Source organism: Myxine glutinosa, chromosome 10 (assembly GCF_964187855.1).
Source record: "Myxine glutinosa chromosome 10, kmMyxGlut1.1, whole genome shotgun sequence".
NCBI lineage: Eukaryota > Metazoa > Chordata > Myxini > Myxiniformes > Myxinidae > Myxine > Myxine glutinosa.
This window is the reverse complement of record NC_136270.1, coordinates 72,567,447-72,580,625: the sequence shown is the minus strand read 5'-3', so window position 1 is coordinate 72,580,625 and position 13,179 is coordinate 72,567,447. Positions and strand designations below refer to the sequence as shown.

Here is a 13,179-nt window from a genome sequence, read left to right as displayed (position 1 = left end):
TTTTTCTGGTCTTCATCAATGATCTATCTGACTCTCTGGAAAATCCTCTCTATCCCTTTGCTGATGACTCCACTCTTTGCCGCTCCATACCTCATCCCTCAGATTGGCAGGCAGCAGCCTCCTCACTCTCTGCAGACCTCGACAAAATCACAGACTGGTCAAACAAGTGGAACATGTCTTTCAATCCTGACAAACCTTACACTCATTATATCTCTCTGAAAAGACCAATTGGACAACCCTCCCATCTATCTTCACAACAATCCTCTCCAAGAAGTTGTCACTCAAGCTTTTGGGTCTCACTATCTGCCATGATCTTTCCTGGGAAAACCACATTCCCATGCTGGTCTCCAAAGCCAGTCGCTGACTGGGCATCCTCCGTCGTGCGAAGTCCTTCCTTGGCACACCTGAGCTCCTCACCACATACAAGGCTTTCATCTACAGCTCAATGGAATACTGCTCTCACCTCTGGGCTGGTGCTCCTGCGTCACACCTAGCTCGGCTTCACGCTGTTGAAATCGAAGCTTTCAGTATTGTTGGACTCTCCCGCGATGAAGCTAACTCCGAGGGCCTTTCACTCACTCATCACAGGCAGGTTGAAGGGCTTTCTGTCTGCTACCGACTCCTCTCCGGCCTTGCTCCCCCTGCTCTGTCTGTGCTCTGTCTCCCAAATATTCCTTCAGGTCGCACAAGATCTGCAGCAACCCTCTTCTCGTGAAACTGGCAAAATCAAGACTCTCTGCTCACCTTCATTCTTTCATTCCTCTTTTCTCTGGCCTCTGGAATAAACACCCTCACTCTCTTCAATCTTATTCCTCCCTCCAGGTCTTTAAAACAGCTGTTCACCACCATCTCTTATCTTCCCCCATCCAAAGCGTTGATCTTTTCTACTCAGATTAATTCAACCCAGATCCATTTTTCTGAAATACCGACTGCTTTCTTGGAAGTCCGAGCAGTGTCCATTTGTTTTTACCTCTCCCACCCCCTCCCTTTCACAGATTTCACAATGTCCGTGTGCTCTACTGTTGTACTTGTGTGCTTCCCTCTCTCTCCCCATCTTGTCTCCCGCTCCCTTTATTATATGTTTTATGTGTCAGTTTATGTTTTTTGTGATTAATGTTAGCTCTTACACGAGCCTCAATCTTGTATACAAAAAAAGAAAACAAAAAAAACAAAAAACAAGGCATGTATTAATGAATCCAACTAATATTAACAATAATAATAATAATAATAATAGTAGTATCATTTGACAATGATACTAACAAACGTATAACACCATCCTCCCACCTGGGCTTGGTGAAAGGCAAGCTCATGCTCAAACATTACGGCAGGCAGGTATGCTCCAAGGCCGTGAAGACAAATTAAAATTTGGTCCAATGGACCAACAGGCCCGCTAGTTTATCAAAAGTCCTGGACAGGTTATGTGGTATTCAGTCTTCATTTCTTTGATGATAATAAATTGTTGTACTAACTGAAAATAATCTTTCCAGCAATGGGAAGCAAAATTTCCCCCCCAAATATCACGTTTTTGTAGTTGCATCATTTTTTGTTACAATTTGGACAGGATCTCCTCCAAAATTCATATTTTTACATGAAATTTTCAAAATTTTCTGGGGGAGCATGCCCCCGATTTCCACCCCCCCTCATTAGGAGTTGCTTTCTATTTTCCAAAAGTTATGCAGTTTTATTCATGGGTGTCACGAATGCCAAGTTGAAGATAAAAAGTGACTCGGCACGGATGATCAAGAATATCAGAATGATAAATGATCCAGAGTGAAGTCACAATACTGTCTATCAAGATTATCCAATCATTGTGCCCAATGTTGCCATTTTGCCACAAAATCAAAATAGTTAAGCACTTGCACTGGAATGGCCAAGAAATGGATGAATTAAATTGCAATGTGTTGATGGTAATGCAGCAACCAGAGCCTCTTTAAAATTGTACCTCATTCTGGACTAAAAATAACACATGGTGTTGGTAATATGCAACACACGTGCACTAATACACAATATGAGATAATTAGCTTTGCACTGTGATGAAAGATTGTTTTGGTAACGTGTTCTCTTTCACACAGGTGGATCTTGACGAGGAACTTTAAGGCACTAACCAAGGGCACAAAGGGAAGTACTTCAGGCTTCCTGAACATCATGATGGAGCTGAAGAAGTGCTGCAATCATTGTCACCTGATCCGCCCACCTGAGGAAGAGCCTGCATCGCGACAAGAACAGTTACTGGTTTGTGACGCACTTTGAGGGGTTTTGTTTCGTTCATGGTAGTATGACGTTCCATTTTGTACACCGTATAACAATGAGCTTAGTTGCTTTCCTGACGCCACGTCTGGCGATCTGACGTTTCACCACGTACCCTCGTGTGCAGAGCTTGATACACAGCAGTGGCAAGCTGATCTTGCTGGACAAGCTGCTGTGCCGTTTGCAAGAGACTGGGCATCGCGTACTCATCTTTTCACAGATGGTGCGCATGCTGGACATCCTTGCTGAGTACCTCGCCATGAAGCGTTTCAGCTTCCAGGTACTGGACGGGGGACCATGTTGGCGACGGGGCCAAATTTGAGAAGAGGCAATCATGATTTGTAAGCTTTTTCATGCAGTTGTACTTATGATTTACTGTATTTTTAACTGAGGTGAGGGTTTCCTCGATCTCTGGGTTTTGGGTTTCCCATTGGTGTGTGTGATATTTTAAAGCAAGCTATTCTTTTGCAGAGACTAGACGGTTCTATTCGGGGGGAATTGCGCAAACAGGCGCTGGACCATTTCAATGCTGAGGGCTCTGAGGTATGTATCACTCCCTTCCTTTGATGCTTTCTTCATCATCTTTTTTATTATCTATTTATTTTCCCCTCCAAAATAGAAGCTTGTGGAAGAGCGTGGTGACTGAGAAAGGTTGGGGGGAGGCAATGCACTAACCGTGGGGAAAATTGGAGGAATGAACGAATGCTAAAATGATGAGCACATGCAATGAGAGTTCTGTTCTGAATGAGGTGTCAAACAAGATAAATTGGCCTGAGCAAGTCGAGAGAATCTAGAACAAAATTACACGTAAATGAACTCTCATGAGAACCTAAACTGGATGATTCATGACTTTCAAAATGATGTATGAATGCTAAACGAGGCAGATGATACATGTGGCCTGGAAACCAGTCAAATGTTTATAGGATAAGAAAAGGTTCTTACTTTTGGTAAGGGAACTATGTTTTGAGGTTTGCCATTTAAATAAAGTGGAATATAGGATGTTCTGAAATTAACATCACTTACAGCAATCCTTTAAAATAAGATATATAGTCGTGGCCAAAAATATTGGCACCCTTGCACTTTTTTCAATTAATGCACCATTTCCTCCAGAAAATTGTTGAAATTAAAAAATATTTTGGTACCCACGTATGTATTTCTTTGGTGTGCATTGGAACAAAACAAAAAAAGCTGACAGTTGCTAAATCTTAGCTTATTCCACACAGAAATCCTAAAATGAACCGGACAATATTATTGACACCTTTTAGAAGTTGTTTGAAATGATTAGATTTCAAGCAGGTGATTCTCCTTTACTTTGGAATTGAACTCACCTCTGGTGAGTTGCAGGTGCTTGCAATATAAAAATCACTCATTCAACCAGTTTGAATAGAGAAAAGGAGTCATTCTGCTGTTTTGTGTCACTGTGAGTACCCGTAATGAGCATATAGAAAAGAAAGAAAACCAAAGAATTGTCTGAGGAGGTCACACAAGATTGTAGCCAAGCATGGACAATCTCAAGGCTACAGTCCATCTCCAGAGACCTTGATGTTCCTGTGTCCACCGTATGCAATGTTATCAGGAAATTTAAGGCCCATGGCACTCTAGCCAATCTCCCTGGACGAGGCCGCAAGAGAAAACTTGATCGAAGATTGCAGCGAACAATTGTTCGAATGGTGGAGAAAGCTCCTTGATCAACTGCCAAACAGATTCAAGCTGACCGTTCACAGACACTGACACAGACACAGACACAGACAGACACAGACAGACACAGACACAGACACAGACAGAGACACAGACACAGACACAGACACAGACAGAGACACAGACAGAGACGCAGACAGAGACGCAGACAGAGACGCAGACAGAGACGCAGACAGAGACGCAGACAGAGACGCAGACAGAGACGCAGACAGAGACGCAGACAGAGACGCAGACAGAGACGCAGACAGAGACGCAGACAGAGACGCAGACAGAGACGCAGACAGAGACGCAGACAGAGACGCAGACAGAGACGCAGACAGAGACGCAGACACAGACAGAGACAGAGACACAGACAGAGACAGAGACAGAGACACAGACAGAGACGCAGACAGAGACGCAGACACAGACGCAGACAGAGACGCAGACAGAGACGCAGACAGAGACGCAGACAGAGACGCAGACAGAGACGCAGACAGAGACGCAGACAGAGACGCAGACAGAGACGCAGACAGAGACGCAGACAGAGACGCAGACAGAGACGCAGACAGAGACGCAGACACAGACAGAGACACAGACAGAGACAGAGACAGAGACACAGACAGAGACACAGACAGAGACACAGACACAGACACAGACAGAGACACAGACAGAGACAGAGACACAGACAGAGACACAGACAGAGACAGAGACACAGACAGAGACAGAGACACAGACAGAGACACAGACAGAGACACAGACAGAGACACAGACGCAGACAGAGACGCAGACAGAGACGCAGACAGAGACGCAGACAGAGACGCAGACACAGACGCAGACAGAGACGCAGACAGAGACGCAGACAGAGACGCAGACACAGACACAGACAGAGACACAGACAGAGACACAGACAGAGACGCAGACAGAGATGCAGACAGAGACGCAGACACAGACGCAGACAGAGACGCAGACAGAGACGCAGACAGAGACGCAGACAGAGACGCAGACAGAGACGCAGACAGAGACGCAGACAGAGACGCAGACACAGACAGAGACAGAGACACAGACAGAGACACAGACAGAGACAGAGACACAGACAGAGACACAGACAGAGACACAGACACAGACACAGACAGAGACACAGACAGAGACACAGACAGAGACACAGACACAGACACAGACAGAGACACAGACAGAGACGCAGACAGAGACGCAGACAGAGACGCAGACAGAGACGCAGACACAGACAGAGACACAGACAGAGACAGAGACACAGACAGAGACACAGACAGAGACACAGACACAGACACAGACAGAGACACAGACACAGACACAGACAGAGACAGAGACACAGACAGAGACGCAGACAGAGACACAGACGCAGACGCAGACGCAGACAGAGACGCAGACAGAGACGCAGACACAGACGCAGACAGAGACGCAGACACAGACGCAGACAGAGACGCAGACAGAGACGCAGACAGAGACGCAGACAGAGACGCAGACAGAGACGCAGACAGAGACGCAGACAGAGACGCAGACAGAGACGCAGACACAGACGCAGACACAGACGCAGACAGAGACGCAGACAGAGACGCAGACAGAGACGCAGACAGAGACGCAGACAGAGACGCAGACAGAGACGCAGACAGAGACGCAGACAGAGACGCAGACACAGACAGAGACACAGACAGAGACGCAGACAGAGACGCAGACAGAGACGCAGACAGAGACGCAGACAGAGACGCAGACAGAGACGCAGACAGAGACGCAGACAGAGACGCAGACAGAGACGCAGACAGAGACGCAGACAGAGACGCAGACAGAGACGCAGACAGAGACGCAGACAGAGACGCAGACAGAGACGCAGACAGAGACGCAGACAGAGACGCAGACAGAGACGCAGACAGAGACGCAGACAGAGACGCAGACACAGACAGAGACAGAGACACAGACAGAGACACAGACAGAGACAGAGACACAGACAGAGACACAGACAGAGACACAGACACAGACACAGACAGAGACACAGACAGAGACACAGACAGAGACACAGACACAGACAGAGACACAGACAGAGACACAGACACAGACACAGACACAGACAGAGACACAGACAGAGACACAGACAGAGACACAGACACAGACAGAGACACAGACAGAGACACAGACACAGACACAGACACAGACAGAGACACAGACAGAGACACAGACAGAGACACAGACACAGACAGAGACACAGACAGAGACACAGACAGAGACACAGACACAGACAGAGACACAGACAGAGACACAGACAGAGACACAGACAGAGACACAGACAGAGACACAGACAGAGACACAGACACAGACAGAGACACAGACAGAGACACAGACAGAGACACAGACACAGACACAGACACAGACACAGACACAGACAGACTGACATAAGAAAGCCCAAACGGAGTTTGCCAAAACATACCTGAACAAGCCAAAATCCTTCTGGGAGAATGTCCTGTGGACAGACGAGACAAAATTTAAGCTGGTGGTGTATAATCCCGTGTGTCTTTGTGCGAGTGGAAGCATGGAGTTTCACATAAATTTACCTCACATTCATTTTTTCACAGGTGTATCATCTAAATGTCACTGATTTGTATATCCACCAGAATAAAAAAAATTAAAATCTTACAACCACATGTTATTCCTTCCAAAAAATAACTTACATTTCGTCCATTTTAGTAAACGAGAAAACTTTATTCCATTAGAAACGAATGTGTTCTTGTACAAATGGAACTTAGGGTCTCTATCTCTATCTCTATCTCTATCTCTATCTCTATCTCTATCTCTATCTCTATCTCTCTGTCTATATATATATATATATATACAGAGACCGGGGAGATAGTTCCTGTGTTAGTGTATATATATATTGTTGCGGTTTTGAGTTTGTACAATAAAGGTTAAATTTCCCCCTCATAGTTTAGTCACACAACAACATGTTGCCTCACGATAGTTCAGTTATTTCTTAGTATGTGTGAGAATAGTCCTTTTCCTGTGTTAGTTTTGCGTTGAGTAGAATCATGAGAGTAGGTCCTTCATTGCCTTATCCCGCCTCTATTGCCTTATGCCGCCTTTGGCTTTTTGGCGCGAATTAACACGAGGCAGGCCTGGCAAATCGAGGCGGGACCGAATAAGGGCGGCGGAGAAGCTGACGGTAAGCGCGAGCCGCCAATCAGGGCTCAAAGGGAGTGGCTGCGGCACTGCCTCACAGCGTGTGGTTGGAACATTCGAGAGGGCTAAGGGGGTTGTCCATATAACCCGTTGCACGAAGCCCCCACCCCAGTAGTGATGGGAGAGGCGCTTGATGAGAGTTACGAGTTCTGAGAGGAGACGCGCATTGACCCAGTTATAAGTGCTCGTACCAAATTGGACGCTCAGTTGAGCTTGAGGCCGAGCCTCTATTTGGGTTACGCGAGTTTATAGCGCGCCGGTAACTAAATGCGCTGTGGAAAACCGCCTAGCCGGCGAGAGACGCGACAAGTTCCCTCCTGCCTCATCTGCCCGTTGTTCGAGAGACGCGCTACAAGGATCCCTTCCACCGCCTGCTTGCCTTCATCGCGGGACATGCTGGACCGGGGAGAGACACGCAGGGCGGGGCCGTTCCTGGACGACCGTTCAGTGAGGAACACCATTCTACCTGCATTTCCCCTTTGTGAGTGTGATCGGGCCCGTGTCTGGGATTAATATAAGACAGATTAAGGCTGTTCTGTGTCTCTCTGCTTTCTACCGACTGGTACATACTTGTGTAAATAATAATTAAATAGTGTTCTTCCTTTATTTGACCGTATTGTGTTTTCCATCGTTGACTAAGTGTGGTACGAATAAAACCGCTCGAATCGGGTCCCAATACTAACGGTAACTGCACGGACCACGTGGTACGCAATCCGCTCGGTGTACCCAAATTACACGTGGCTCGTGCGAGGCTTGATTCCCTGCTTCCGCGGCGGCGCAGGCCTTTAGGTACGTGCGAGACTTGTCCCGAAACCCTACCTTGCGTTTGCCCGGGAGGGGCGTTTCAAGTCTCGGTTACGCCGGCCCAGAAAGAACAAGGGGCTTAATCTCCCCTTGGTAAGGGTAGGAAGGGCGGCGGAAAACCATAACAATATATATATGGAGGAGTGACAACTTGCAATTAAAAGCCATGTTATATCCATAGAGCCGGCACCCATTGTGTGAAGAGTAACATGTCCGTTTTCATATTGTTACATTTGTGGGGGGCAGGGATGGCATACCTTAGTGAAGGCAGGATTGTGTAAATTATGATTGGCCCAAGTGATGTGAAGAAGAAGAACCTCAATGTAACTGAGTAGGAAATCTGTATAGAATAAGATCGTATATGTCTCAATTCAAGGGGTTGAGCTATGCTAATTAGGTATGGCTAAAGGATAATCCCCAGTGTCTAAGTACCCTCCTGTGATTTCTCCTACGTTTTATTTCATCAAAAAGGGCCGCCATTACAACAATGGCCATCACACCGTCATGCCGACAGGGACCCGAACATTTGCCGGTCGGCAAGTAAACCCTGCCCAGCTGAACATTCCTGAACAGCGTCTAGACTCCGCCTTGATGACTTGTAACGGAGAAACTACGCCCCGAGCTTCGTGAATGGTTAAGGACCCATGGGATGATACATTGGGACATCAGGATTGGTCGGGGAGGGACGTCGGCGAGGGACAAAGGAGGGTGCATCTCCTCCCTTCCCCCACTCACTCTCTCTCTCTTGGTCCTGGCTGCGTGGCAAACGGCGCATTGTTGGCTTTCTCTCGAACTGGCTGCGTGGCGAGCGGTCGCATTGTTGGTTCACTCTTGAACTGGCTGTGTGGCGAGCGGTCGCATTGTTGGCTCGCTCTTGAACTGGCTGCGTGGCGAGCGGTTGCATTTTTCATCGCTCTCGGGCTCTGGGCTTGGTCGCGGATGGTGGCACATTTTTGGCTCGCGTGCGCTTTTAAAGAAAAGACTGAGCAAGAGCGGTTCGTGGCAGTCGGCATCACAAGGAAGAAAATTGGCGTGGGTGGTGGACTGGGTCCGCGTTGTGCTTCCCTGGAACAGCAGAGGACTCACAGGAGAACTGGCCGCGAGAAGTACCTCACATTGGGGCGTCGGGGAGCGCGACTCAGCGCCAGTTTGTGCACTTCCCCCGCGGTTGGTTTGGAGGCAACGAACGCCAAGCCCCTCGTTGAGACCAGAGTTAAGTGCCGGCTGGCAGAAACATGAATTATTTATACTTTCGTTTTCCCCTTGTTTGTATACGAGTCTGAATGGAGACGTCTCAAATTAGGAAATAGTTTTTACCTCACATTCATTTTTATTGCTTCACGGTAATTTTAATAAATTCATTTTTCGCTGCATTTTACTTGTGTGTCGTGTCCGTTTACTCGTTTGTTGGTCGTGGAATAAAACTCTGTGGCGGCCGTCCGATCAGATAAGGCTTCGGGCCTTTCCCGCGCAAGCGCGAGAAGATCATCCCGCCAAGTTTCAAAATACTCCTCGGAGTCAACTGTTCGGAGTTGCTGAATGTTACTCCGGCCAACAAAGGGAATTGGCGGGAGGAATGGCGGTTGGAGAATTCAAATGGGAAAAAGGCAGGAGGATTTAAGGAGGGGCAAAGCAAAGCGCATTCAATCATAAACAACACTCATACATTCCCTTTGGCCCCTACACAATAATCCCGGTCCTCGGATGCGTTATTACTATGACCTGGTCGCGGGTGGTTAAAGGTGTATATTACCTGTACACTAAAATTGATCCAGACAACCAAAGGAAAAACAGAGATTTGGGAAAAGGGGTAAATCATTAGAAGTAAGAAAGAGATAGTGTGGGGATTGTTTCGCACCCTGACACCTTTTGCAACCCCGGTTGCAGCTGCAATTACCCCACACTCACTGGTTCAGGCCCGCCCTCCACGCACCTCCTCTTGGTCAATCTCCTCTGCTCTGATGACTCCCGATCGTATGGGGTCGCTTGTACTCCTTCAAACGTGATGGTCTGTGTGGCTGCTGTTTCTCGTGCCGAGGTGCTAGGGGAGGCCGTAACTTCTTCTTGGAGAGGTTCTGGGCTGAAAGGATCAAAACCTGGAGGAAGAATGATGTTCGGGGCACATTCTCGGGGCGGATTCTGTCATTTCACAAGTCGCGTATTGGAGATTTTATTACCTCCTCCACTGAAAGCGGATGTAGGTTGTTTTCTGTCTGTTTGTCTGTGAATGGGATATCTCAAGAAGTTGTGGACAGATCCGGGCAAAACTTGGTGGACAGGTTTGGAGTGTGACAAGGATGAATCGATTCGATTTTGGTGAAGATCCGAATACAGATCCGGATACGAGGTTTTTTTTTTTTAAAGTGATTCTTCACCATTGAGTGTTTAGGACCAAAAATTTTATATTGCACGATATTTCAAATGGTTGTGGACAGCTTATGACACAACTATGTGGATGAGTTGGTTAGGCGACAACAACAAACCGATTAGATTTTGGTTCAGGTCCGGATCCAGATCTGGCCTATTAGAGGGATACAAAACATAAACTGTTCAGCCTGGCAGCTCTGTGCTCTCCAGAGTGCCGTTCCAGTTGTATTCTTGTGTCAGTGGTCGGTGACTTTGCATTCTGTATGTGGTGCTCTGTACTTCACAGGATTTCTGTTTCTTACTGTCGACGAGGGCTGGTGGCCTCGGAATAAATCTAGCTTCTGCTGACACCGTCGTGATCTTTGACTCTGATTGGAACCCTCAGAATGATCTTCAGGCACAGGCCCGAGCTCATCGTATCGGACAAAAAAAGCAGGTTGGGGTTCATTTTACAAGATCTTTACCCCCATAATGTTCTAACACCACGACCACAAATAATTTTGGACATGCAGTTTGCTGTGTGCGTTTGCGAGAGGTGCTCGTAGCGGCGTGCATCTGAACGGTTGTTTGAACTGGTCCTGTATCATCTACATTCTACAGGTCAATATCTACCGTCTGGTGACAAAGGGTAGTGTGGAAGAGGATATAATTGAGAGGGCGAAGAAGAAGATGGTTCTGGATCACTTGGTCATACAACGAATGGACACAACTGGCAAGACTGTCCTGCAGAAAGGCTCAACTCCTAGCAGGTACAAATGAGTTGATTGTGTGACTGATCCTGCAGCTGATGATACAACGCTGTGCCTTGACAAGTACAATATTGGATTTTGTCGGGGGTGGTGGGAGGGGAAGGGGGTTGTGGCTGCAAGTTTCCACCACTTATGCAAATCATCCTGGTATAGTTTACAGGGTTAACCTCGACTTTTTCTACTTATTACCCTCGCCAGAGGAGAGGGTATTGCATTTGAGTCTGTTTGTCTGTGTCTGTCTTTTGTCTGTCTTTGTTTGTCTGCACAGAAATGTGTTTTTTCTCTGCAACCGTTGGTCCGATTGACAGGAAATTTTCACCATTGGTGCAACTCCACCTGTATAATTTTTAATGATAATTATGACGTCATCACGTGGTATGGGCGCCATTTTGGAAAAACCGAAAAACTTTGCACCTCAATATCTCCGAAAGCGCTGCATCGAAAAAATTGAGACATGGCTCATTGTAAAGAACTCTGCACGTGGAATAACATATGTTAATGATGTCATAGGTGCCTCCATTATAACGTCATAATTCTACAAGTACAAAACTTAATCCGATCAGATGAAATTTGTTGAGCATCACCTCGGGATAAATTGGTGGAAAAAAAAAAAATGTTGACATCGGTCACGTGGTTCGGCCGCCATATTTGTTTTTACCACAAAGCCTTATAAACCACTGAAAACACGTCCTGGCGAGGGTCTGCAATCTGATTGCTATTTCTAGTTTCCTCTTGTGTTTGGTTTGCTTCGTGTAGTGCCTTTTAATATCCTTTCGAATTTGGAAATGTTAATGTCTTCAGTTGGGAAAAAATATTCCTGGAATCCAAGTGGGAGGGAGGGAGGAAGGATGGTGGGTTGAAGGGAGTGCTAAGGAGGAGGAGGGGTGGTGAGTGGGTTGCATGCAACTCAGTGGATTGTGATTTCCATGAAGTGTGTGAATAAAAAGGTTGATTGTCTGGGAACTCAAGATGGGTTCATGTGAGTGCTTCCTGACATGCGTATGTGCAACACTGACAATTTGTTGTTTGCCCAAAGGCCACATAGGTTGTCATGGTGGTAGTAGTGTACAGTACCTTGCGATCTGTGTTCGTGTTACTGTATTCTGTTCTGTTGTGAGGTGTGCTTCTTATCCATTTCGACTAAAACGGCAATATAGGCCATACCTTTTTCATGTTGCAAATTGTGTGAACGTTTGTCCTGTAGGAGATACTGCACAACCAGATGTCGGAAAGTTGAGCGAAAGTTGAGCGAATTTATTGCCATGTTTTTCATCTGGGGTAATACTGTATAATTTAGATATAAATAATATGACTGCATCTGGCCCGTTGTCGGTCCGTTTTTCCCATCAAATCCCCTCACCACTTCGCATCACCACCAAACTTCGTACACATGAATAACTCCATGTTAATTTGCCTTTTTACTCCTCTTCACCGACTCAAAACTCGACATGCCATGTGTTCGCTATGCCGGATGATGCCATGGCATTCCAGTCCAGTGGTTGTTTCAAGTCCAACTGTCATAGGATTGCCATTGTTATTCTATGGCCATTCCATACTACCGATCAAGTGCCATTCCATACCGTTGTACAATGACAAAATTGAGTGTTTCTTTGTGTACTAGCCGAAACCCGTGGAACATCCACGGAAGGGAGGATGTGGTGTATGGATAGAGTGTACCATTATGGATGGCATAGGGGATTTGCTTGTCCGAGTAAGAGTTAGGAAGAATGATGAGATCTGATCACTCTACTCTCTGCTGTGACATCCCTCATCCTTCTGACTCTGACTCTCTCTCTCTCTCTCTCTCTCTCTCTCTCTCTCTCTGTCTCTCTCTCTTTCTCTCTCTTTCTCTCTCTTTCTTTGCCTTTTTACCCCGTGATTTTTACTTACTCCGTGATTTTTACTCCGTGATAACTCCGTGATTTTTACTCCTTTTTACTCCGTTTCTCTTTCTCTTTCCCTTTCTCTCTCTTTCTCTCTCTTTCTTTGCGTTTTTACTCCGTGATTTTTACTCCGTGATAACGCCGTGATTTTTACTCCTTTTTACTCCGTTTCTCTTCTCTTTCTCTTTTCTTTTTCTCTCTCTTTCTCTCTCTCTCTCTCTCTCTCTCTCTCTCTCTCTCTCTCTCTC

General features: G+C 46.5%; 1 protein-coding gene across 7 annotated transcripts in view; it reads left to right on the top strand.

Annotated features, from left to right (window-relative positions):
* The window catches only part of LOC137433460 (chromodomain-helicase-DNA-binding protein 2), a 218,020-nt gene that overhangs the window by 66,159 nt on the left and 138,682 nt on the right, over nt 1-13,179 (top strand). For all 7 annotated transcript variants that reach the window (XM_078785762.1, XM_078785761.1, XM_078785760.1 and 4 more), the window contains 5 exons: nt 2,073-2,232; nt 2,375-2,527; nt 2,719-2,790; nt 10,586-10,735; nt 10,900-11,048. In XM_078785762.1, the coding sequence (XP_078641888.1) occupies nt 2,073-2,232; nt 2,375-2,527; nt 2,719-2,790; nt 10,586-10,735; nt 10,900-11,048 (684 nt within the window). The remainder of the gene's footprint in view (nt 1-2,072; nt 2,233-2,374; nt 2,528-2,718; nt 2,791-10,585; nt 10,736-10,899; nt 11,049-13,179) is intronic.